The sequence below is a fragment of the Oratosquilla oratoria genome, chromosome 16 (assembly GCF_046742065.1).
Source record: "Oratosquilla oratoria isolate Oo_2021 chromosome 16, ASM4674206v1, whole genome shotgun sequence".
Taxonomy (NCBI): domain Eukaryota; kingdom Metazoa; phylum Arthropoda; class Malacostraca; order Stomatopoda; family Squillidae; genus Oratosquilla; species Oratosquilla oratoria.
In genome coordinates, this window is record NC_134792.1 from 14,467,016 (window position 1) to 14,493,564 (window position 26,549).

General features: G+C 40.5%; 1 protein-coding gene across 2 annotated transcripts in view; it reads left to right on the forward strand.

Annotated features, from left to right (window-relative positions):
- Positions 1 to 26,549, forward strand: part of LOC143033839 (2,4-dienoyl-CoA reductase [(3E)-enoyl-CoA-producing], mitochondrial-like) — a 128,632-nt gene that overhangs the window by 73,699 nt on the left and 28,384 nt on the right. The window contains exon 6 of one of the 2 annotated variants that reach the window (XM_076199387.1): positions 16,118 to 16,291. The exons of the other annotated variant lie outside the window; for it this stretch is intronic. Within the exon in view, the coding sequence (XP_076055502.1) occupies positions 16,118 to 16,267 (150 nt within the window). The 3' untranslated portion in view covers positions 16,268 to 16,291. The remainder of the gene's footprint in view (positions 1 to 16,117; positions 16,292 to 26,549) is intronic. 2 annotated transcript variants of the gene reach the window in all.

Below are 26,549 nucleotides of genomic sequence, written 5' to 3' on the forward strand. Positions count from 1 at the left end.
AGCTGGTAAACCTCAACGTCCAGTAGTTCCCTGGTGGAACAATGAATTAATGTGCTTTGAGCAGAAAGATTACAAGAACTTGCTATAAGAGATATCGGAGATATCCTTGTTTAGTCAATAAGATAACGTACAGAAGAGCTCGAGCAAAGCAGAAGAAAATCTTCAAGAAAGCAAGGAGGGAATCCTTCATTAAATATATCAGCGAATTGAAATATGAATCTTCCCCTATGGAATAGGATTCGAAAATTACAAGGAAAGTTTACTCCATCTCCTTTACCCATTCTGAAGATAAATGACTCTTATATATAGATACAAGAGAAGTAGCAGAGGCTTTTGGAAGACATTATGCTGATATTTCAAGTCCACTACATTATTCACATGATTTCAGAAGAATTAGAGCCAAGACCACGATTATTCCTCCTACCAATACGAACTCGGAGGCATATAATCTTCTTTTCACCTTGGATGAAATGGATCATGCTTTATCTTTATCCTCCCCAACCTCTCCTGGAGAGGATGACATTCTTTATTCCATGGTTGCTCACTTATCCATATCGTCGAAGAAATTCCTTTTAAATGTGCTGAACAAATTTTGGTCTTCTGGATCTTCTCCTAAATCTTGGAAGACTTCAATTATCATAGGAATCTTAAAGGCAGGAAAAGACTCTCATGACCCACAAAGTTACAGACCTATTGCTCTCACTAGCTGCATTTGTAAGATCTATGAAAGAATGGTTAATATGCGTTTAGTTTGGTTTTTGGAATCTAAAAATCTCCTATCTAACCGACAGTTTGGATTTAGAAGAAATAAGTGCACTCTGGACCCCTTACTTTTTATCACTTGCGAGATTCAGAATGCCTTTGCAATTCAGAACTCGAGCATCGCTGTGTTTTTTGACTTGAAAAATGCCTACGATACTACCTGGCAGGGAGGCATTCTGAAGCAAGTTGCAGAGTGGGGTATCGGGGGTAATATGTTCAATTGTTTAAAGGATTTCTTGTCTGACCGTTATCTAAAAGTCAGAGTGGGCTCTTCTTTCTCTTGTGCATATCTTCAAGAGGAAGGGATTCCCCAAGGAAGTGTTCTGAGTCCTACACTCTTCAGCATAGCCATTAATAGTTTGTTAGAACAAGTTCCCGTAGGAGTTCATAGGTTGGCTTATGCTGATGACTTCGCTATTGTGTGCAGCAAATCGACAACATTAGAAACAGGCCAAAAGATTCAAGAGGTTATTAACTTAGCAACAGCATGGGCTAATAGCAGGGGCTTCAGATTCTCTGCTGAAAAAACAAAAACCATAAGGTTTTCCAGACTAAGACGCAAGGAAGAGATACCAACACTATTCTTAGAGGGTGTCATATTATCATATGAAGATCAAGTAAAATACTTGGGTCTGGTTTTAGACAAAAGGTTGACATTTACTCATCACATAAACGAAGTTGTATACACTGTTAAACAGCGACTTAATATACTAAAGGTAGTGTCTCGTTTCAACTGGGGAGCAGATCGTATAACTTTAATAAGGCTTTACCAAACATTGTGCCTTAGCAAAATCGATTATGGATGTCAAATTTATGGATCGGCATGTAAAACTTCATTAAAGAAGCTTGATATAGTCCACATTATGGCTTTGCGGATCTGTTCGGGAACCTATAGAACATCTCCAGTGGATAGCTTGTATGTGGACGCAGGAGTTCCTCCCCTCTATATTCGCAGGGAGGAATTAAGCCTTAGATATATATCTCGTGTCTTGACATCAAAACAGAATCCAAACTTCAAATATGTAAAGCAGCCGGTAGACAGAGCTCCAAGGAAAAGTACTCTGCCGAAACCTTTAGAAGCGAGATGTGAAGTTGGGACAGAGAAGGTAGGACTTGTTCCTAATACAATTGCTGAGATCACGCCTCCCAAATTCCCTCCTTGGAACTGATGCCCACTGTAATATGTCCTCTTAAAAACAAGAGCTGTAGAGCTAGAAAGCGAATTTTTAGAACATTTATCAGTACATGCTGATTCAATTTTTATTTATACAGATGGATAAAAATCCCAAGATGGTGTTGGTTGTGCTGTTGTATCTGATAGCACAGTTTTAAAGAGAAAGTTGCCTGATTTTAGCTCTGTTTTTACTGCTGAACTGCTGGCAGTCAGCAACGCCCTCGCCTCGAATTTGTTTTTAATTCTGTTCCATCTAATAAGAACGTCGTTATTTTCACAGACTCCATGAGCATTGTATCCTCTTTAAATACATTATTACCTCATCACTTTTTAATCCAAGAAATACAGGACTGGTTGATTCTCATTAACCTCTTCACTCCGGGGCACATCGCATGTCTGGCAGCATTAGCTGCCCGACGTGCGATGTTGCATCATAATAATTGCATTATAAAAAATAAAGTCAGTGCTCAATCGTTCGTTCTCTTTCACCCATGAATTTTGATAACCATAGAAAATATGATGAAGCCAGTTTAGAGAGAATGGAGGTTACGTTGGTATGACTACAATAAATATAATCAAGACGCCGACGTCGGCATCATCACATACCCACTTGCTCCTCATGACGCCTACGTAGGCGTCACCGTATGGAAGTGGTTAACAACAGGAAGAAAATAAAAGTAAACTTTTGCTGGGTGCCATCCCATGTGGGTATCACTGGAAATGAACAGGCCGATGCTGCAGCCAAAGCCGCCACTAGGCTCAACCATATAACAGACCAAAAGATCCCACATACAGACTTCAAACAAGTAATTCTGCGTTATACAATGGAAAAGTGGCAAGAACAATGGACAAGGCTGGACGGTAGTTACAAGTTAAAAGAGATTTACCCCTTGGTGAACCTTTTGAAGTGTCCTTCTTTGGACAGAAGGTCAAGTATTGTTCTAACAAGATTGAGAATTGGCCATTCCTACATTACCCATAAATTTTTGATGGCAAGTGGAGCAGAAAGGCTGGCCCCCCAATGTCCCACTTGCCAAATAGTTTTTACAATAAAACACATTTTAATTCAGTGCCCTACATTCTCTAATAAGCGCAGGGCAAATTTTTTAACAAATTTATCTTTAAAACAAATTTTAGGGGAGGAAGCTCATGTTAAGAATGTTGTAAAGTTTTTGAAAGACATCGGTTTATTTTATTAAATTTAAGATTGTGTATATGAGTGCTTGTGAGTGTATGTTGTTGTGATGTGTTTTTGTGAATGTTTATTGTTTTTACTGTTTTACTTGAATTTTGATCTATATGAGATAAATATGCGCTGAATGGCCTACCGGCTCCGGCGCTTGGCCTTCGAGCCAAAAAATTTCATAAATCAGGCTTATGAACATTATATATATATACATGGAGAACATACATGGAACAACATTAAAATTTTAAAGGACAGTAGTGGAGAACATTTTGGCAGCTATAAGGGATTGAAAGCTCAAGAAGTATGACGGCTGCGAAGATTATATGGGTGGGAGACAGGGGACGTTGAAATGGGAGGGGAGGGAAGAAGGAGTTCTGTGGGAGTCGGAGGGTAATTTTCACAGTCTACACCTCGGGAGAAAAGCTTAAGGGTGTCCAGGTGCATGATGGATTCTGTGTCTGAATGTGAGTGTTTTACTTTGACTTTGTAGGTTCTAGTGCGAGGACACGGAAGGGACCAAGGAATTTTGGTGAAAGCTTGGAAGATGGAGAATGGTTCTGGGCATATACGATGTCACCTATTGCAATGTTAGATTCTCTCGCATTTTTATTGTGAAAACGGGCCATCTCGTTTTTAGCGAGAGAAAGAGACTGAGTATTCTCTTGAAGAAAGAGCTGAAATTTGAAAGTGAAACCTTTACAAAATCATCAAGGTTGTAAATGGGACCTATTTCTGAAGCAAGAAGGTCATATGGGAGTCGCTTGTCGGAACCAAAGATGACAAAGTGAGGCGACTCTGATATAGACCTATTGATGGCACTGTTAAGGCAAGACTGAATCATAGGGACATGGTGATCCCAGGAGAGATGGAGGTCAGAAGCGAGGTGTCGGAGAACATTGAGAATCTTTCTGTTTTGGTGTTCAACAAGGCCATTTGAACTGGGGTGGTATGCAACAATCTTACATTTTGTTATTTGAAAGGATTTGCAAAATTTGAAAGAATCTCATCGTTGAATTCCGTGCCATTGTCAGAGAGAACCACTTTGGGAGTAGTGAAGGGACAAATAACTTTGTCAATGAACGTCTTTGCAGTTGTTGTCGCAGTCTTGTCTGGGATAGGTTCAAGTATGCAGAATCTGGAAAAATGGTCCATACACACAAACAGGTACTGGTTTCCTCTAGAAGTGATTGGTAATTTGAGAAGGTCAATTGCAACCATATCAAAGGGTTTGCTAGGGATTGGGTATGTCAATACGGGAACTTTACTCTGAATATGACCTTTATGGCTAGCACAAGAATGACAGGCGTCAATGTGGTTATGGATATCCTTTCTCATGGTAAGCCAAAAGTACTGAAGTCTAGCCTGTGATTAAGCAGTTGTCTTTACCTGGATGTGCAGCAAGTGGAGAATCATGTAAAAGGAACAGAATTTCAGGTACTAAGTCAGAAGGAACTACGAGTTGTTGTGCAAGTCTGTTTGGTTCATGCTTGTTGGAAAGTGTGGCTTCATGATAAAGAACATCATCATCAAGTCTGAAGTGGTCCAAGGAGGTAGGGAAATCTGTAAGATCAGATGTATCTCCTGACTCGAGAGAAAATATCACACATATCCACATTGGGTCGGATCTTTGAGCTGCTTGTATGCGTGCATGAGTAAGAGTGACTGGCTGAGGGAGGGAATTGATAGCAGCAACATTTCTAGAAAGTGCGTCTGCAACATGGTTTGCTGATCCACGCACATATAAGAAGGTGGGATTGAATTCTTGAATAGTCAAGAACCAGCGAGCAAGTTTCCCGGACAAGTTCTTGTCTTTGAAAAGTTGAAGAAGTGCCTGGTGGTCTGTATGGACTGTGACAGGATAGCCTAGAATGATTTCCCTAAAATGTCGAAGAGCATATATTACAGCAAGAGCCTCAATTTCTGTGACAGAATAGTTACATTCAGCTTTGTTAAGGAGTCTGCTGGTAAGGGCAATAGGGCGAAGGTGTGTGTCTTGTTCTTGCATGAGGACAGCACAAAGACCTTGGAATGAGGCATCGGTGTAGGGAAAGCTAAGACAGGAGCAGTGGTAAGGGCATTCTTTAAGTCTGCAAAGGCTTGTTCCTGGGCAGACGACCAGTGGAAAGGTACATCTTTCTTTAGCAGTGAAGTAAGAGGGATTGCAATTTTTTAATAATTGTGGATGTACATACATACATACATATACCAAGGCTTTTTCCCCCTTCCAAGGGAGGTAGCCAAAAAGGGAAAGGCATAAAAACACTCCCACCCATTTCATCCCTAAATACACTCCACACCCCTCCCACCCTCCCTCTCATCTGAGCACCTCCTGGATGACGGGTCATCCCTGCACCCTGCCCACCGCCCTGGGTCAGAAGCAGTGTCGCAAGATACAGTACATCCACAGCAAGGCCGCTTCATTTAATCGGCGACCCCCCTCTCCGTCCCCCTTTGCATATAAGGCGAGGACGGGGAGAAATCCCTTCGGGCTGCATCAAAATTTACTCACACATACTACCCCCCCCCCCCGCCCATTCCTCCTCATGCAGTCACAACATCATCCATATACAACCATTCTCCACTCACCTCTGTCTTCCGTCCTCTCCCTTCCTTCCTCAACAGACATTCCCCTCTTCCCCAAAGCCCCCTTCACCCCATCCATCCACCTCATCCTAGGACGTCCCCTCATGTTCACTCCCTCCACATCTGCCTTCCATACCTCTTTTACTAGTCTTTCTTCACTCATTCTTTCCATGTGTCCAAACCATCCTAATATTCTTTCATCAACCCTATCTCCCAGCTCCTTTTTCACCCCTGTTCTCCTCCTCACCTCCTCATTTCTCACTCTATCCAGCCTAGTAACCCCCACCATACTTCTCAGACACCTCATCTCAAACACATTCAAACTCCTTCTCTCTTCTTCTCTTATGTTCCACGTTTCTGCCCCATACAGTGCTGTTGGCACAATCACTCCTTCATACAGTCTCCTCTTCGCATCCATTCCCAAATGTCTATTCCTCATTACACTCTTTAAACCACCAAGGCATTTACTCGCTTCTCTCAATCTACATTCTACCTCCACCTTCACTCCACCTTTTCCTGCTACACTTGCACCCAAGTATCTAAAACTATCCACTTCCTCCAGTCGCTCTCCCTTAATGTTCACTTCCAGTCTACTGCCACTTTCACCCCTTGTACATCTCATCACCTTACTTTTACCCACATTTATCTTTAGCTTTCTTCTATCACATACTCTCCCAAACTCTGCCACCAGCTTCCTCAATCCCTCCTCTGACCCTGCCACAAGCGCAGTGTCGTCCGCAAACAACAGCTGGCTCACCTCCCACTTTTCTCCATTTTCCTTAACCATCTCCAATCCCTGACTCACTACCCTAGCATTCACCTCTCGCACCACCCCATCCATGTATAAGTTGAACAGCCAGGGCGACATAACGCATCCTTGACGAAGTCCCACCTTTACTTCAAACCACTCACTCTCTCCATTTCTAATCCTAACACATGCTCTACTACTCTCATAAAAACTCTTGACAGCTCCCAAAAGCTTTCCTCCTATCCCATAAATCTGCATAACCTCCCACAGTGCCTTTCTGTCTACCCTATCATAAGCCTTTTCCAGATCCATAAAAGCCCAAAAAACATCCTTCCCCTTTCCTATAGCTTTCTCACATATCTGTCTTACCACAAAGATATGATCTACACAACCTCTACCCGTCCTAAATCCACACTGTTCCTCACCAATTACTCCTTCTGTTCCTCTCCTAATCCTCTCAATTAAGATCCTCCCATAAGCCTTCCCTACTACACTCAACAGGCTAATCCCTCTGAAACTACTACATTCACACTTGTCCCCTTTTCCCTTGTAAAGAGGAACTATACAGGCACTTCTCCAGTCCTCCGGTACTCTACCCTCTCTCCAGCAAACATTAAATAACCTCACCAACCAGTCCACCATCACTGAACCTCCCTTTTTCAGACATTCTGCATGGCATCCATCCAGACCAGGTGCCTTACCTGCTTTCATCATCTTTACAACTGCCTTCACCTCATCCTTCCTTATTTCTCCTCCATTCTCCTCACTCATCACTCATTATACCTACGGTAATAACCTGAAAGACCAAGGAAGGAGCGAAGGTGCTCAAGGTCCGTTGGACGAGGGAAGTCAGCAACAGCTTTGACTTTATCAGGAACAGTAAGAATGCCATCAGAAGTTAGTACGTGTCCAAGAAAACGAATTTCCTTCTTAAGAAAGGAGCATTTGTTGAGTTTGAGTTTTAGCTTGGCATCTGCAAGACGAGAAAAGACTTGTTGAAGGGTGTGAATGTGGTTGGGTAAGGATTTGGAAGCTATGATTATGTCATCCAAATACATGAAGACATTTTCACCAATTAAGCCATCAAGTACGGTGTACATAAGTCGTGTGAAGACAGAAGGAGCAGAGGTGAGACCCATAGCCTAACGTTTGAATTGGAAATGACCAGAAGGGGTAGAGAAGGCTGTTAGAGGTCTGCTTTCCGGAGCAAGAGGAATTTGAAAATATCCTGACATTAGGTCTAAAGTTGAAAAGACAGTGTTATTCTGACCAACAGAATGTAAGATTTCCTGGAGAATGGGAATGGGCGTCCTTTCAGGGACAGTGATTTTGTTAAGCTCTTTAAAATCAACAACAGGGCAGAATGTACCATCTGGTTTGGGAACAACAAATAGGGGAAAGTTCCACTCGGAAATGGACTGTTCTATGATATCCTGGGCAAGCATGTCTGCAATGAGCTTGTCCACAATCTTATGCTTACTGTGCGGCAGTCTATAAGCCGGAATGTAGCAAGGTTTAGAGCCATCACGAAGGGGAATGTGGTGGTGAATGAGGTCCGTAGAACCTAGGGATTCTCCTGGCAAAGCAATGACATGGCGAAAGGCATTGCATAAGGAAATTAAATCCTATTGAGCATCGGGGAAGTCAAGGGGTTTGAAGTGAGATGCTTCAATAGAAACCTGTGCATGACGCACAACGGAGTTAATGGTACAAACTGGCAAGGAAGAATTTTGGTCATCAATGACTTTTACTCTTGAAGGATACACAAGAAAATCACATAAGTTAGTACCAAGTTTGAGGTGGAGGGGAGCATGAGTGTCATTGGCAACTAGAAAAGAAGTATGACCTTTCTTGGAGGTAGTGCATAAGGCTGAAATTAGTGATATGCCTTTAACACTTGTGGATTCTGGCATACAGAGAACATCACATTCTGGAGCTCGGAAAATGCGAAGCTGCACTTTGAAATACTCATGTGGTGGAAGAGTCACGGTTCTTGTTAACACTGCATGAGTAGTACGACACAGTGTGGAAAGCACATCGGAGACAGGGGAGGAGGTAATTATTAAATCATCCAAGGAAGGAGAAATCTGGATTTCTGTTGGAGAGAATTCTGTAGAAGGGGAAGGACATTTGGTATTCCTTTTCCTTGATTTAGGCATGCGAGAAGAACGCAAACGCTTTGTACGGGTGGGAACTTTGAGCAAGGTAGGTTCACTAGAAGGAGGAAGTGAATTCTGAAGAGAAGGTTCAGATTATGGTTGTACAGTATCCTGGGACGTGGGAGCTAGAGGAGAAAGGGAGGAAGTACTCTCTGTTTGAGTTTTCTGACTCTGGGTAGAGGGGGGTAGGAGGAGCAACAATAGTGGGCACTGACACAGTTGGCATGCTGTGGGAGGGGGAATTTGCAGAAGCGGGAAGTGCAGAAGGTGGGTGACAAGTAGTCGCCAAATGTAGGGCTGGAATAAAGTGACGACCATAAGCAATGCCATGACGTTGGGGAAAGACGCTAATTCCATATTGCTGCATAGTGTCTAGTCCCAGAAGGACATCTGCAGGAAACTGTACATCAGCCACGTAAAGAGGGATATGAATCTCTTGACTGTGCGGATGAAGAATTATAGGAAGATGGATCTTACCTAAAACTGGAAATGGAACACCATCTACGTTAGTAAGTTGGAGATCGGAAGGTTCCAAGATTGTAACAGGCTTATAAGAAAGGCGGAGTTTGTGGAAGGTGGAAGAAGTTATAATATTTACAGGAGAACCAGTATTTATGAAGAGAGATATAGGAATGGTATGAACAGTAGCAGGAATGGAAATAGCATTGGACCATGTGTTAGAGTTAGAAAGAGTACAAATGGGAAGGGTGGGTGGTGGGGGATGGGATATGCATGCTAGGAGGGGGTGTCCTGAGAGAAAGAGAAGGAGATAGTTATTTAGGAGAAGAAGGGGAACTCCGACGGGAAGAGAAAGTCTGTTGAGAGGGGTTGGAGTTCAAAACACGACATTCTGCAGCTGTGTGGAAACAATCTTTATCGGGAGGAGTGGAGAGACGAATAGCACACCTGTTAGCATAGTGGCCAGGGGTTTTGCAATGGTAGCAAATAACCGGGGGACGTGAGAAGGATCTTTGTCTAGGGCGAGAAATAGATCTGGGACGGAAGGTGGATCTATGCCGAGAGGCAGATCGGGACACATGTGCAACTGATAAAGTAGGCTTGGGGATAGGGGCTGGCTGGGCAACAATGTCTGTCAGTGTCTTTGGTGACTCTTGGATCTGATGAGACAAAGTTGAGATGGTCATAGTTGGAGTGAATTGTATAGATTTAGTTTTGTTTAAGGTGTCTGGATGGAGAAGAGAAAGAAAGCGAAAGTAAGCAAAGAGGGACGCAACCTGGTTAAGGGAGATTTTTCCATCTGCATCAACCCAGTTGGAAGATTCTAGTGTGGATTTTAGACGGGCCTTAAGATCTGATGCAAGTCTTGCAGCTTTTTCTTTTCTGACATAAGGGGGAGAGTTGATTTGTAAGGCAAGGTCATATAGGGGAGTGAGAACACCAAGGGTAGTGTGTTGGCCAAAGTGAGACTTAATTAAGTCAATATAAGCGGAATAATTAGTACATTCCTGAAACTCATCCGTCTCCGGCTATGGAATCCAGATCAACAAAGCTGCGTAGAACACCAAGTTTTTCATCATCGGTAGTGCACTTTCTACGATTTATAGCCGCTTTGACATTGTTAAGGAATGAATGGAAGGGAATATTGGATCCTGTGAATTTGGGTACGTCTACCATGTCGTGTACAATAGTCATGAGTTGACGGGGTTGTTGGGTTGAGGAAGAAGCCATGTTGGTAGGGCTCAAACTTGGGGATGGGAACGGAGAAGGAGGTAGGGGTGGAAGGTCGTTTAGTGACACACTGAGTAGAGATAATAATTCTGGGGAGGGAGGAGGTGAAGGTGTTGATTCCGTGGATGTAGGTAGAATATTGAGGGAGGGGTTACGAAAAGGATCGTGAGGAAAGTCTGTCATATGGGATTTACACACTGCCAAAAGGTTGTCCACTTACCTTAGAAATAGTAGAAGACGTCTTAAGATGTAGAGAGAAGACACAGAGGGATCGAAACACACAGGTGGAATGGAAGAGAAGTGGATTTTGCTGTAAACAGTGGAAGATTTTAGTAAAGGCACACAGAAGTATAGGTAAATATACACAATGCAAAGAAAAATTATAGGACTTATAATGAATTATGAAGAAAAATATTTGGAATCATTTGGCATATATATAAAATGCAGATAGTAATAGTTATGAAGTAAAAACAACACAAAACTGTATCACTTGAATGTCTGTAAAAGCAATATACTACTGCCTGTAAATTCACACAAGATGACTGTAATGTTATGAATTAATATATTACTTCACTTGAACACACGAATATAAATTAAAAAGTTCAAGAATGTCACTTATGAAGGAGGGGCTCACTAAACCGACTGGATTCGTCGTGTAATGGAGACGACGTCGGGAGGGTGCCGTGGAGGTGGAGAGCAGAAGGCAGAAGTGGTTGGGGTTGCAGTGGAGGTCACGGGAGGATGTAGTCGGCGGCCCCCGTTGTGAGGAACGGAGAGCGAATGGAGGTGGTTGCGTACAATGCATGCGAGCAGGACCCTGGAGAGGAGGTGGTAGTGGAGGAGGTGGTGGAAGTCACGTCACGCACAGTGACCTCGTTTGATGTGATGATGCTGGAGCGGAAAGGATTTCAACGCTCGTGGGCCGGAAGTCCACTTGGGAAGTGGAGAAGAGACCGGATGCTGTCGTAGTCCACTGGAGAGTATGAGATGGGTGGAAGATGACTTGAAGTACGCGTTTGTGGGGGATTTTGGGCTGACCCACGCGTATGATTGACAGGGAGTTCCTGTTTGTGAGCTCAACCGTACAAGTGATTGACAGTTGGCTTAGGGGGCGAGCTTGGAGGGTGAGGATGAGAGTGGAAGACGGGAAATGCGAAGACGCTGGTAGATTGGGTAGAGATGAACATGGGTGGAGGTAGCTTGGTGAGGTGACCTTAGAGCACTGTAGCACGTATGTAGGGTATGTGGAATTGCAGGAATCGGTCACAGAAGTTTGCACTGTAATAGGGGTCACATAGGTCTGCACACTGTTGTAGACAATGCAGGTTCTTGGCAGAAGGTTGCAATGCACGTAGATGCCGTAGATGCCGTGGGTGGGTATGGGCGGGCGAGAATGCACTGGTCTTTCGTAATAAAAGTTTTGAGTTCATATCCCTTGTTGCCACCATTTATTGTATGGTCAATAATTAAGGTGGAGTAAAACACGGCAGGTAATCTTCTATTGTAATTGTACGTGGAATGTACAATCTACGTCTTCACTCACTATCACAAGCTTCGATGACCTCAACACACTCGCAGCTCACTCATGACTACTGCGTGCGTGACTAGGCTTGGGTAGCGTGCTCCGAAACAGTTGTTAATGATTTATTTTCTACAATTATTTTGATTATTCACTCGTGCACAGAAATTTACATTCATACATATTCAGTTATACAATAACTTAATTTGATAGAAATAATGATCTATATCCCATTCATTCAACTTTTGCATCACAAATATATTGATAATTACTTAATAGGTACCAGTGGCAATTAGTAAGTTCTCGAACATTCACGCTGACATGCATGTACATACACACATACAGAAATTCTAACTACGCATTTATCTGAATCTACAAGGAGCATAATGCTAACAAGCTTAGAATACAATACCAAAACATCTTTTTATTACTTTCAAATTTTTTTGTCATACTCTTACCCCATTTCACATCTGCTCTCCTCTTTGCCTCCTTTACCTTTTGCTTTACTTCTCTTTTCTTTTCACCTCTCATATGACTCCCTCGTCCTATTTTGTAACCAATCTGTGAAAGCTTGCTTCTTCTCTTCTACAACCTTCTTTGTTTCCTCCTCCCACCATTCACTACCCTTCCTTCTATTTCCTCCTGTCCTTGTTCCACACACCATCTTTGCACACTTTGTGACTCCCTCCTTGAACCATCCCCATTCCTCCTCCACACCTAGCTCTACTCTATCCTTCACTCCCTCCCACTCCTCCTTCAGCTTCTTCTTGTACTTCTCCTTTTCCTTTAAAGAGTTCACTCTAAGCACCTCCCTACCTTTTGTCCCTTTCCTCTTTCCCCATCTATCCTCCACTCTCAACTTACCCTCCACCAAAAAATGATCTGATATTCCCCCACCCTCTCCTCTTAGCACATGTACATCCTTAACTCTTCCTATCATAATCCTATTTACCACTACATAATCCATTAATGCTCTATCTACCATCCTTCCATCCACCACCCTCTCCCATGTGTACTTATGCTTGACTTTCTTCCGAAACACTGTATTTGCTATCATCAACTCTCTTTCTAGACACATTTCCACCATCAACTCTCCACTATGATTCTTTCCTGGAACTCCACATTTCCCAACCACTCCATCAATTGGACCATTTCCTACTGTAGCATTAAGGTCTCCCAGTACTATTACATTGACATTTCTCCCTAAATCCTCTATGCACTCATTTAAATCTATCCAAGAAGCCTCCCTTTCTTCTACACTCTTCTCACCGCCAGGCCCATATGCACTTACAAAAACCCACATCTCCTTTCCCAGTTTCACCTTCATCCACATTATCCTTGAGGAAACCTCCTTCCACTCCACTACACGTTTACCCATCTCTTCACTTACTAGTATAGCCACCCCTTCCCTCCCTCGCCCTCTCTTCACTCCTGATAACCTCCCACTTACACTCGCCCTCCCCTTTCAACTTAGTTTCACTCAAAGCCAACACATCCATCTTTCTTCTCACAAACATACTACCTATCTCTTCCCTTTTACTCTCATCTGTACCACATCCACGCACATTAAAAGACCCAAACCTTAGGGTGCTGGTCGGAAAACTCCTAGACCCTCTTATGCTTTTACTTTTCTTAGGAATGTCCCCTGTGGGGCTACAAGGAGAAGGATGCCTAGTCCCAATCCCCGTCCCTTTCTTCTCGCCTCTTACGATCCATATATATACATACATACATATATATATATATATATATATATATGTATATACAGGTAGTCGTCGACTTACGACCTATGCGACTTACGACTGATCGACTTTACGACCACGAGATAGTGCAATAATATTTAACATTTAATCGAGTAATAGAACTGTAATGTTATGCCTGGCAGCGCAGAACAATTACTCCACACGCCGCGAGACGCGAGTACGATAGTTTTGGCAGGCTACCGACACCGTCAGCATCCCAGCCAGCTAAATATTCCTTCAATTTTTTACTTTGAAGTAAAATGATTCCTAATTTTGCATTGCATTTTGTATTTCTATATGTTTTGCAATTAACAAAATGTAACAATAAAACTTTTTTTTTTATGCCCAGGCTAGTTTGTTGTCGATAACAATATGTTCGGTACAGTACGTAAGCGAAAAGAATGTGTTTTGAAATTAAAAAATTCTTAATTTTGCCTTGCATTTTTTATTTTTATATGTTTTGCAATTAATAAAATGTAACAGTAAAACTTTCTTATGCCTAGTCTGTTTTCGATAACAATATGTTCAGTTCAGCATTTTGTATTTTTATGTTTTGCGATTAATAGAATGTAACAGTAAACTTTGTTTATGCCTAGTCTGTTGTCGATAACAATATTTTCGGTACAGTACGTAAACGAAATGAATGTGTTTTGAAATAAAAAAATTCCTAATTTTGCCTTACAATGATTTTAATGTAACCAATAAAAAGTATTAGTAGGTCAAAGATGACAGGACTTTATTCAGTATGCATAGGCCTTGGTTATGTTTCCTAACGAAAATTATAAAAAAAAAAAAGTTAATGAATATTAAACAACGTAGCTCAAAGATAATAAGATTTTATTCAGTATGTATACCTTTCCTAAAGAAAGGCTGATGGTAAAATAATATTAAAGTTAAAAAATACAGTATTAAATATCATAGGTTAAAGATCATAGGATTTTATTCAGTATGCTTAGGCCTAGGCTACGTTTCCCAAAGAAAATCAGATAAAGCTACAAAAAGGTTAAAAAATACTGTACAACATAGTTCAAAGGTGCTAAGATTATTTCAATATGCTAACTATAATATACAATATATATATATATATATATATACAGTAATACAAATATTTAAAGGGTAATATATACTGTATATATATATAAAGACCGACTTGCGTCCAGATCGACATATGACCTGTATGTCGGAACCGAACTCGATCGTAAGTCGACGACTACCTGTATACATTTGCAAATTTGACAGATCATGGGTCTCAAGGTGGAGACATAATATTTTTGAGAGATCGTGATGGTAATAGTTGTTCCATCGCCTGGAAATCAAAAAAGGTGAGAAGAGTGGTGAAGTCCACCTTGGCGGCAGAGACTCTAAGTTTGCTTGATGCTGCAGAAAATGGAATCTATCTAGCAGGATTGCCGAAGACTATTTTAGGCACCCAACGTGATATCCCTGTGACATGCCTTGTTGATAATAAGTCCTTGGTTGATAATTTAAAATCCACTACACTCGGGGGAGACAGAAGTCTGAGAATCAATTTGGCAGTTCTGCGAGACATGATGGATAGAGGGGAAATTGAATTGGTGAAGCGGGTAGAAACCACGAAACAGTTGGCAGACTGCCTAAGAAAGGTGCATCATCGGTATAGCTGAGGAATGAGATCAGCAAACCAGAAATGATACAATAAGATTGGAAATGTTTTTATTATATATGAAAAAAAAATGGGGGAATGTGTTAAGATTATAAATAAATATATGCATATTTGTGATATGTATTATGGAGGAAAAAGGGTAATAAAATGAAAATAAATATTGGAGTCAAAACATATCGAGACATACAAATGTTGATGACACGAAGCGAATTGGTTACGAATTGGCAAATAAGCGAATTGGCAAGACTGAAAACGGGAAACAGAGGAGTTATGAACAAGCAAGGATTGGAAGAGGAAAGAGATAGTGTGAACTTGGGACATTATAATGAATTTCAAGAAAAATAGAAGACCTGGCCAGGCAGAAGTTTATGAAAAAGCGAGCTAAGGCATTCAAACCCACAACTAAATGTGAGATGAGGATGCTTCTGATTTCACCATAAATGCACTACCAGTATGTGGGTAGTGCAGTAAAAATGGATCAAACAATCTGTTGCCTCATAGGTCATTCAAGGAAGAGATGTTTTATTATTTATGGATAGTGTAGGGTAGTGTAGGATAAGGTGTTCATTACCCTCTGTGTGAAAGTTGCATCATAGGTGGTTAGATTTTGTGGCCAAGCCTATTCTGTGCAGGCACTGTCTTAGAGTTGGATGGTATCCTGAATTCAAGCATGCTAGTATGCTAGTGTGGTTCTTGCTTCTCTTTGAGAAGGATGTGTAGCTGACACTGGTCTGGAGTCTGGCAGAGTATTGAGTTTAGTGGCCTGTCTAGAAGAGCATGCTTTGTGATCTGGGTGTGAATGTTTTATTGAAAGATAATGTATTGTCAGATGTATGTAAATTCTGCATATATATCAATGTAGGGGATAAGTAATGTTTTCATGCTCACAAAAGATATTGTTGCTCTTTTACAGACAGTTGCCCTAGATGGTGGTAGTTACGTCTTTATGGCTGGAGAGTTCAACCCATTGTTACAGGTTACAGTAGAACAATGGGACATTATGGAAAAACAAATTAGAGGAACATCTAATAAAAACAAAGAGAAAGTGAAGGCAAAACTCTAATCACATTTTATATGAACTTAGAAGGTAATGAATCAGAAAAAAGTACTCTCGAGAATTTATATAGATATGTGACAGAAATATTTGGCACATCATTCTTAGTGTATAAGGGATATAAAGTTATATTTGTAGTCATGATACTATGCATCAGTTGTTATGGGAATAATTTTTATATAAATTTTGCTTTGGATTTGTGTGGTATGGATAGTGCTTTATTATAGATGTTTGTATTTACCTAGTTGTATTTACCTAGTTGTATTTTGCGGGAAGGGGAGCTATGCTCGTGTTGTCCCGCCTTTGTATCTTGCAGTGTCTAGTTTGTTTTTAAACTCATGAATGGTTTTTGCGCATACTATTTCATTGTCCAGTTTGTTCCAAGTGTCCAAAACTCTATGAGGAAAACTGTTTTTCTTCAGTTCTCTTCTATAGCTATGTTTTTTTATTTTCTTTCCATGTCCTCTTGTGTTTCTTTTGTCCCAGTTAAGTAAGTTCTCACTATCGAGTACCTCTGTGCCTTTCATGATTCTGTAGATGGTCAATAGGTCACCTCTCTCTCTTCTTTGCTCCAGTGTCGGTAACTCCAGTTTAGCCAATCTCTCTTCGTATGATAGGTTTGCAAGTGCAGGTGCCATTTTTGTAGCTGCTCTTTGGATTCTTTCTATTTTCTTTATATTCTTTTTGGTACTGGGGGACCACAATGTCGCTGCATACTCTAATCTAGGCCTTATCAATGTAACCAATGTGTAGTATGCAACAGGTATGTATACAGTAGACCCTCGTTAAGTTGGACTACATGGGGGGAAGGGTGTCCGACTATGCCAATTGTCCAACTTAACAGATGGCCTATAGCCCCTAGGCTAGCATAGCCTAGTAAACAAACGAAAGACTAATAGAATTACTTATACAGATATCGGTTGTTATTACCTAGGCTATTTTGTTTAAGAGGAAGCTCGCTGGCTGAGCAAGTTAGGGTGTCGTTACTTGCGGCGAAGGTCGAGGTGAGGGCAGTTCGAATCCTGCCACTGGCGAAGTTGAACCAAGGGCATGGTTCATTAAATTCCACACTACAAAGCCTTCTGTGAGGGGCACCGTCCCAGCCTTCCAATAGGGGGGGAGTGTGTGACGTTAAGCCATATCATATCATCATCATCATTTTGTTTTACTTTACCTTCATAATGTGCAAACACTGTACACAGTAAGTCAGATTTATTTGTTTTGTTTTTATGAAAACCAAAACATGATGAAGGCTATCGTCAATTTGTAAGGTAGAACGACCATACAGCTGATCGCATAGCATAAACATATAAACTAAAGACATAAATGAAACTAATGGTTATCACTTCATTGAGATTTTATTTATGCATCAAGCTTTAGATTCTTACATTTACTGTATTTATTTATGCATTAAAGAACAAACAAAGAAATACTACTGTAAATAGCGAAATTAAAAATAAACATTGCAAATTCATACATTTTTTTTTTGCTATGTACCATACATTAAAGAATAATTAAGAACAATTAAAAAGAATTAAAGAACAATTTAAAAACAGTTTTTATACAAAACAATTACTCATCAAAAGAGTGAAATCCACTCGTAGATGGTTGAGGAGAGTCAGGAGACTGAAAGTTGGTTGATGCTTGAGGAGTCTGACTCTGTACCTGTAACAACTGGCTTGAAAAAAGAATTTTTAATTGCTTTCCTTGTCTGTGTTGCCTCTGAATGATCATATCCCTCAAAGATCTTAAATGCGGGTAATACAGGTTGCTTTCCTTGTCTACAGTTAAATCAATGTACACTATGATAGTGTCAAGGGCTCCTTGAACCACTGAAAGCTTGGGAATTCAAACATCTGAATCATTTCCTTCATCATCTTCCTCTTGTACTGTGTCACCTTTAAGAACTTCTTCGGCTATTTCTTCATCTGTCATAATATGATGGCCAGGGTCACCTTCTTTTTCTTGTAGCCACTCTCTTACATCATCCAAAGAAATGTGTTCCCCTGCTTTTTTAAGGAGATGATGAAAATCATTCGGCTCAAAACCTTCAAAGTCGTACTCAACATCATCAGTACCATACAAAAGTTTTTTGGATGCACTGGCCAGTGTTGTTGTTTTGACCTCTTTCCATGCAGTTGCAATATTGAATATGCCCTTTTATGTTGTAGTTCAGGATATTTTGTTTTTTTCACCTCTTCTATCAACCTCAGCATCCTCATCATCAATGACACACAGCACTTCATCAAGATATTTACGCTGGTACAGTCTCTTACAGGAATAAATTACACTCTGGTTCATTGACTGAATTGGAGAGATGACATTGGGGGGCAAAAAAAGAACTCAAATTTTCCCATCATGATGAACAAGGCTTGATTCACTAGGGATGGGCAGGGGTGTTATCTAAAATTAACAAAGCCTTCACATCTTTAGGAGCAATTTCTAGCACTTGTAATTTTTGAACTGCTGGTACGAAATGTTTAAAAAAACATACATACATACATACATATACCAAGGCTTTTTCCCCCTTGCAAGGGGGGTAGCCAAAAAGAAAAAGGCATAAAATCATTCCCACCCATTCCATCCCTGAATACACACCACACCCCTCCACCCTCCCTCTCACCTTAGCACCTCCTGAATGACGGGTCATCCCAGCACCTTGTCCACTGCCCTGGGTCAGAAGCAGTGTCGCAAGACACAGCACATCCACAGCAAGGCCGCTTCATTAAATCGGCGACCCCCCCCTCTCCGTCCCCCCATTGCATAAAATGAGAGGACGGGGAGAAATCCCTTCGGGCTGCGTCACATTTTGCTCACACATACTACCTCATCCCCCATCTATCCATATTGAATCAAGCCTTTTGCGATTTGTAGTAATAAACAGGCAGATGGTTCATACAATCTTTCAAAACTTGCGGGCGCTTAACCTTGCCCACCACAGCAAGAGGCAAACGATGCAGGCCATCTGTGTTTTTTTTTTTTTTTTACTTATTTTCTCCCCTTGAATTTCGTTTTTATCTCTAAATCCCTGCCTATTTTGTGGGATACAATGCCAAAAAAGACCACTTTTATCAGCATTGTAAATTTGAGAGGTTAAAAGCCCCTCATTTTGGATCAGCTTATTTAACGTCTGCCTAAAAGGCTCAAAATCTTTGACTGGCACACTGCCTGCTTCCCCACGCAACACTTTATCACAAAGCCCATGCCTATTTCTGAAGTGCCATAACCATCCATCACTAGCAGTAAAATCATTAATTCCCATATATATGTCTAGCCAACTTTTGAGCAGCATCTTGAATAGCAATCCCACGAACTTTAACACCGCATGATCGTTGCTCCACAAACCATTTTGTTACCGCTTCCAAATTTCCATCCTTAGAAACTTGCATCCTTTTTCTATTTCCAAGAGAAGAATTTTCATGGCCTTCAGTCACATTGTACTTTAATGAAAAGGCTAGGAGTTTATCTTTAGCTTTCCGAATGTCTGACACAGTTTGTTTCTTCACCCCATACTCTCCACAAACACTTTTCACAGTAGCTCCAGCTTCTAATTTATGAATAATTTCAAGTTTCTTGGTCACTGATAGACTCACAAGCTTTTGAGCATAGGCTGCACCTTTTCCAGGCATTCTGCAAGAAAATATTGAAGAAAAATGGAGATGAGCACTTCAACAACTTGATATAGCCACAGCAAGGTTTGGAATACCACCAAAATACCACACGCCATCTATTGAGTAAAAAACAAAATATTGGCGTAAAAAAAATGCCCGCTTTTAAGCCTTTGAGGGCAAACATTTGTATTCTCGGTCACAGTCAGCCTTATCCGATATCCGAGTTATCAGGGTCTGAGTTAACGAGGGTGTACCGTATATGTATATATATGTGTATATATATATATATATATATATATATACACTAAAACCTTGAGATACAACTGTCCTGACATACGAATGTTTTGAGATACATGAAAATTTCTAACAATTTTGTTCTGACATATGACGAAAAATTTGAGATACGAATCGATGATTGCCGTGAGCGCCACTAGGGAGCAGTGCGTTCACTCAGCCAGCCAGTTTGGTTGTCTCCGCCGCTTCGTTCACACATGCTTGCTTATCCGTTGTGTTTTGTTTTATTTTGGATTATATACCCTTATTTTGTTATCAACCATGGGTCCCAAGGCTAAAGACAAAGGTGGTGAAAAGAAAAAGCCTAAGAAAATGATATCGATGGAAGATAAGCATGAAATTATAGCGAAGCATGAGCGTGGTGTTCGTATCATCGACTTGGCAAATGAATATGGCCGCAATCCTTCTACAATATCCACGATCATCAAGCAGAAGGATGCCATAAAGAAGCTGCAGCCTTCCAAAGGCGTCACTATTATTTCGAAGCTACGAACTGATGTGCATGATGAAATGGAACGGTTACTTTTATTATGGATTAAGGAAAAGGAATTTGCTGGTGACTCTGTTTCTGAAAGTATTATTTGTGAGAAGGCTAGCACCATTTTCAATGACCTTAAGCGTGATGCAGCCGAGACCGAGGGAGAATCGTCGCAAGGTTGTGAGGAGTTCAAAGCCAGTCGTGGCTGGTTTGACAATTTTAAGAAAAGAACTGGCATTCATTCAGTAATTCGTCATGGCGAAGCCTCTAGTGCTGATATTAAGGCGGCTGAAAACTTTGTGAAGGTGTTTGAAAAGCTTGTTAGTGACGAAGGATACCTACCGCATCAAGTGTTTAATTGTGACGAGACTGGGTTATTTTGGAAAAAAACGCATTAATACATATTACATTATTTTAAATGGGAAAATTCGCTTTGAGATACAACTTTTTTTACATACGACGATGGTTACAGAACGAATTAAATTCGTATCTCAAGGTACCACTGTATATATATATATATGTATACATATACACTGAATGGTTCCCAGTGATCAATTAATATCTTGGTTAGTCACTGTAACTTTGTTATGGGTTAGCTGGGTTTGAATCCTCGGCTTGTCCATGTTTCAATTTCCAACGGATGCCTCCATCGAGCAATTCTTCAGTCTCGACTGCAATGGCATGGAATTAAGTGATTTGTGGTTAAAAAAAGATATATATGTATATGTATATTTTTTTCTTCTATTGGTGGGCCTTGTGAAACTGTTTCCCTTGTTTTAATACAGTGTTCTATGGCATGACAGAAAATTTTGAAAGTAATAAAAAGCAGGATAGGGAGGGAAAGATAGTTGCAGTGGGAAGTGCTAAGAAAATGACCGTGATGAGTGAGGAAAATGGAGAAGAAATAAGGAAGGATGAAGTGAAGGCAGTTGTTAAGATGATGAGAGCAGGTAAGCACCTGGTCTGGATGGATGCCATGCAGAATGTCTGAAAAAAGGAGGTACAGTGATGGTGGACTGGCTGGTGAGGATATTTAATGTTTGTTGGAGAGAGGGTAGAGTTCCAGATGACTGGAGGAGTGTCTGTATTGTTCCACTTTACAAGGGAAAAGGGGACAAGTGTGAATGTAGTAGTTTCAGAGGGATTAACTTGTTAAGTGTAGTTGGGAAGGCCTATGGGAGGATCTTGATTGAGAGGATAAGGAGAGGAACAGAGGGAGTAATTGGTGAGGAACAGTGTGGATTTAGGACAGGTAGAGGTTGCGTACATCAGATTTTTGTGGTAAGATATGTGAGAAAGCTATAGGAAAAGGTAAGGATGTTTTTGGGGCTTTTATGGATCTGGAAAAGGCTTATGACAGGGTTGAAAGGAAGGCACTGTGGGAGGTTTTGCATATATACAGGATAGGAGGGAAGCTTCTAGGAGCTGTCAAGAGTTTTTACGTGAGTAGTAGAGCATGTGTCAGGATTAAAAATGGAGAGTGAGTGGTTCGAGGTAAAGGTGGGACTTCAACAGGGATGTGTTATGTCGCCCTGGCTGTAAAGGTGGGACTTCAACAGGGATGTGTTATGTCGCCCTGCCTGTTCAACTTGTACATGGATGGGGTGGTGCAAGAGGTAAATGCAAGGGTGGTTGGTCAGATATTGGAGATGGTTAAAGAAAATGGAGAAAAGTGGGAGGTGAGCCAGCTGTTGTTTGCAGATGACACTGCACTTTTAGCAGGATCAGAGGAGGGATTGAGGAAGTTGGTGACAGAGTTTGGGAGAGTGTGTGAAAGAAAGTTGAAGATAAATGTGGGTAAAAGTAAGGTGATGAGATGTACAAGGGGTGAAAGTGGCAGCAGACTGGAAGTGAGCACTAAGGGAGAGCAACTGGAGGAAGTGGATAGTTGTAGATACTTGGGTGCAAATGTGGCAGGGAAAGGTGGAGTGAAGGTGGAGATAGAATGTAGATTGAGAGAAGTGAGTAAATGCCTTGGAGGATTAAAAAGTGTAATGAGAAATAGACACTTGGGAATGGATGCTAAGAGGAGATGGTATGAAGGAGTGATTGTTCAAACAGCACTGTATGGGGCAGAAAGATGGAACATAAGAGAAGAAGAGAGAAGGAGTTTGAATGTGTTTGAGATGAGGTGTCTGAGAAGTATGATAGGGGTTACTAGGCTGGATAGAGTGAGAAATGAGGAAGTGAGGAGGAGAATGGGGGTGGTAAGGGAGTTGGGAGATGGGGTGGATGAAAGATTATTGGGATGGTTCAGATACATGGAAAGAATGAGTGAAGAAAGACTAGTAAAAGAGGTATGGAAGGCAGATGTGGAGGGAGTGAACATGAGGGGGCGACCTAGGATGAGATGGATGGATGGGGTGAAAGGGGCTTTGGGGAAGAGGGGAATGTCTGTTGAGGAAAAACGGGAGAGGACAGAAGATGGGTGAATGGAAAATGGTTGTATATGGATGATGCTGTGAAGCATGAGATGAAATGGGCGGGGGGATGGGGGTTAAGGCAGTATGTGTGAGAAAAATTTGACACAGCCCAAAGGGATTTCTCCCCGTCTTCTCCTTTTCTGCATGAGGGGATGGAGAGGGGGGGGTCGCCGATTTAATGAAACGGCCTTGCTATGAAAGTGCTGTGTCGTGCGTCACTGCTTCTGATCCAGAGCAGTGGACAAGATGCAGGGATGACCCATCATCCAGGAGGTTTCTAAGACTAAGAAGAGGAGGTTAGAGGGTGGCCAGGGGAGTTGATTCGTATAAGGTAGGAATGGTGGAAACCATGTTTTTTTTATGCCTTTGTTGTTTGGCTACCTCCCTTGTAAATGGGAAAAAGCCTTTGGTATATGTAAGTTCTATGGGGAGGAATTTGGTTCCTGTATGCAAGTGTCCAATAGGGGTAGTTTCGTTACCTCCTGTTAATACTCTTTCTTTTCCATTCTGTAGTTTGTAAATTATTTGTGTTTTTTTGTAGAGGCAAAGTCAAGGGTGGTTCTTATGAATTGCTTTTAGATGGTCATTACTTTCTGTTGCCCACAGTCAGAGCTTGCAATTAATCTTAAGTACGTTAGTAGTAGTAGTAGTATAGGTTTATTCAACAATATTAAATACAATTAGACATACATATATACATTTTTTACAAAATTGGTAGTTGAAAAGGGAGAGCGAGAAGCAAAGCTTCTATGGGAGTATGCTACACCCTTAAGGAAAAAAAATATTTTTACATTATTTATTTTTGTTTACATATCAGTATGGTACTACACATCTACACACAAACACACATATAACACACACATATATGCATACACACACACACACACACACACACTTTCAACGAACGGACGGCGTAGACGAACGCTTCGCCTGAAGAAAAGTGCAGTATTTGGAGGATACCAACGCAAAAGTAGAAGTGCCTATTTTGTTTTTGCATTGGGGGTGATTTGCTCGTGAGGTAGTGGGAAATTAAGGAAAGAGGAGAGGGGGAGGGATTACTGAGGGAAATGGAAGGTAATGAGGACGTGAAGTAGACTTGTTGCCCAGGCAGATACGGGCGGAAGTGTCAACATTGAAAACGACCTACCGGATGACGAAAATGGCAAATAAAAATGTAAAGATTAGAAGTATAGAGAGGAGAAATACAGTAGAAAGTGGACGAGAATATGGTTTCCAGGGATTTAAAAGAGGGTGGGGGGGGACACAAACCCCCCCCCCCATACTGAATAAGACCTAGAGGAGAGAGTTGATTAAGGTGATCGAGGACTTGGAACGTAAGTTAGTGTAATGTAGACTCCATTCTTCCAAAGAATTGAAAGAATGGAACAACTAGACGAAGGCTAACAGACAACTTAACTAGAAGAAGTCAGAGGACCTAAAAAGACAGTTAGGAAATGTAAAGGAGGAGAATGAGAAATTGAAGAAGAATAGTAATGAAAACAGTGAGAAAATAAGCTACAGAAGCTAAAAATTCGGAGAATAAACTCAAGAAGGGAATAAAGGTTTTTTCTCATTCACTGACATAGTCAAACAGCAATTGAAAAGAGACATTAAATGAATGAACTCAGTTATTAAAGTGATGAGACAGAAAGGAGAATATAGTAAGAGAATTAGCTGACAAAAAGAAATGTAATAATTATATTAGGAATGGAAGAGAAACATAACCCAGATAAGAAAAACCTGCAAGAATCAAGGAGGAAAAATGAAAGGAGTTAAGCAAGTTTTTATATTAAAATTTAGTCCCAGGAAGAATGAACCAGAAATTATAAAGGAAATTTGGAGGAAAAATTCAGACTCGGAAAATATAAGTAAGCAGATAAGACCAGACCAATTAAGATTAAATTCAGGTCACAAACAACGGCAGAGAAAATTCTATCCAAGACAGGGAAACTAGCAACAAATGATCAATATAAAAAGGTATGGATATAAATAGAAATGAATAAGGAGGAAAGAGAGGCAGAAAAGCAGAAAAGAATTGAAGCTAAGGCAAAAAACGAGGAAAGAACGGAGTCAGAGAAAGAGAGATTCTATTGGAGAGTAGTGAACATGAAAATAAAGCAGTTCGACATACTAAAGAAAAACATAAGGGAAACAGAGAACACAATGGAAGTGGCAGAAAACTAAGAGTGTCTTACACAAATATAGATGGATTGATAACAGGATTGAATGAACTGAATGATTATTTGAAAGAAAAAGAACCGGACATAATGGGAATTGTATAAACAAAAATAAAAGGCCCACTACCACCCAACAGTGTAGGACATGATACATACAATTATTGGATTAGAAACAGAGAGAAAAAACAAGGGGGTGGAGTTATGTTCCTGACTAAGAAGGATATAAACGTGAAAGGTGTCATATATGGAAAGAATACAGTAGAGATGATTATGATAGAAGTGGAAGACCGAGATAAGAAGAGCAGAAAATTTGTGATCAATTATGTGCCTCCGAAAACAGCCTCATGGGAGGAGAATGAACATAAAAGTATGTTAGAGGACACAAAGATAGCATTAACTAAAATAATGGAAGACGGAGGAAGAATAGTTATGATGGGCGACTTTAATTGCAAAGAAATCTGCTGGGAAGAAATGACAGTAAAGAGTGGTGATGACTCATGGGGAAATGCTCTACTTGAGATGATTACTGACCATTCAATGACACAATGGATACAAGAGAACACTAGGTATAGAAATGAAGAAGAACCATCGAGGCTAGACTTAATAATTACATCTGAACCTAGAATAGTGGACAAGATTGAATATAAAACACCAATAGGTAAAAGTGACCACATATTGATTGAACTGGAACTTAATGAAGAAAAATATATGAAAAGAAATGAACAATATAGAAAAGGAAGAATGAATGTATGAAAAACAAATTTTGATAAAACAAGATAATTCTTCAAACATTAAATCTGGTAATAAATATACAAAGAAGAAACAACAGTTGAAGAGAAATGGAATATTTTGACAAAAATTTACAAAGAAGGAGTGGAAAAGTATGTCCCAAGACAAAAACAAGAAAAAGAATATGTAAAATGCTGGTACAACAAAAGTTGTAGGGAGTTAAAGGACAAAAGAGACAAAGCCTGGAACAGATGGAAAAAAGACAGAAGACCTGAAAAATGGAAAATATATACTGGTTATAGAAATGAATATGTACAAAAGTGCAGAGAGGAAAAAAGAAAATATGAAAAAGATGTTATAGAAAAGTGTAAGATCAACCAAAAACTATTCTAAATATTTTTAAACAATAAACTGAAAAACAAACAAGACTTAGAGAAATTAAGACAAGGAGGAGTTGAATAAACTGATGAAATGGAAATGGCAGAAATTATGAACAAACATTTTAAATCAGTGTTTACAAGGGAAAATATACAACCTGAAGAGATTGAGTGGAAGGAAAAAGTCCCCCCTATGGAAGAA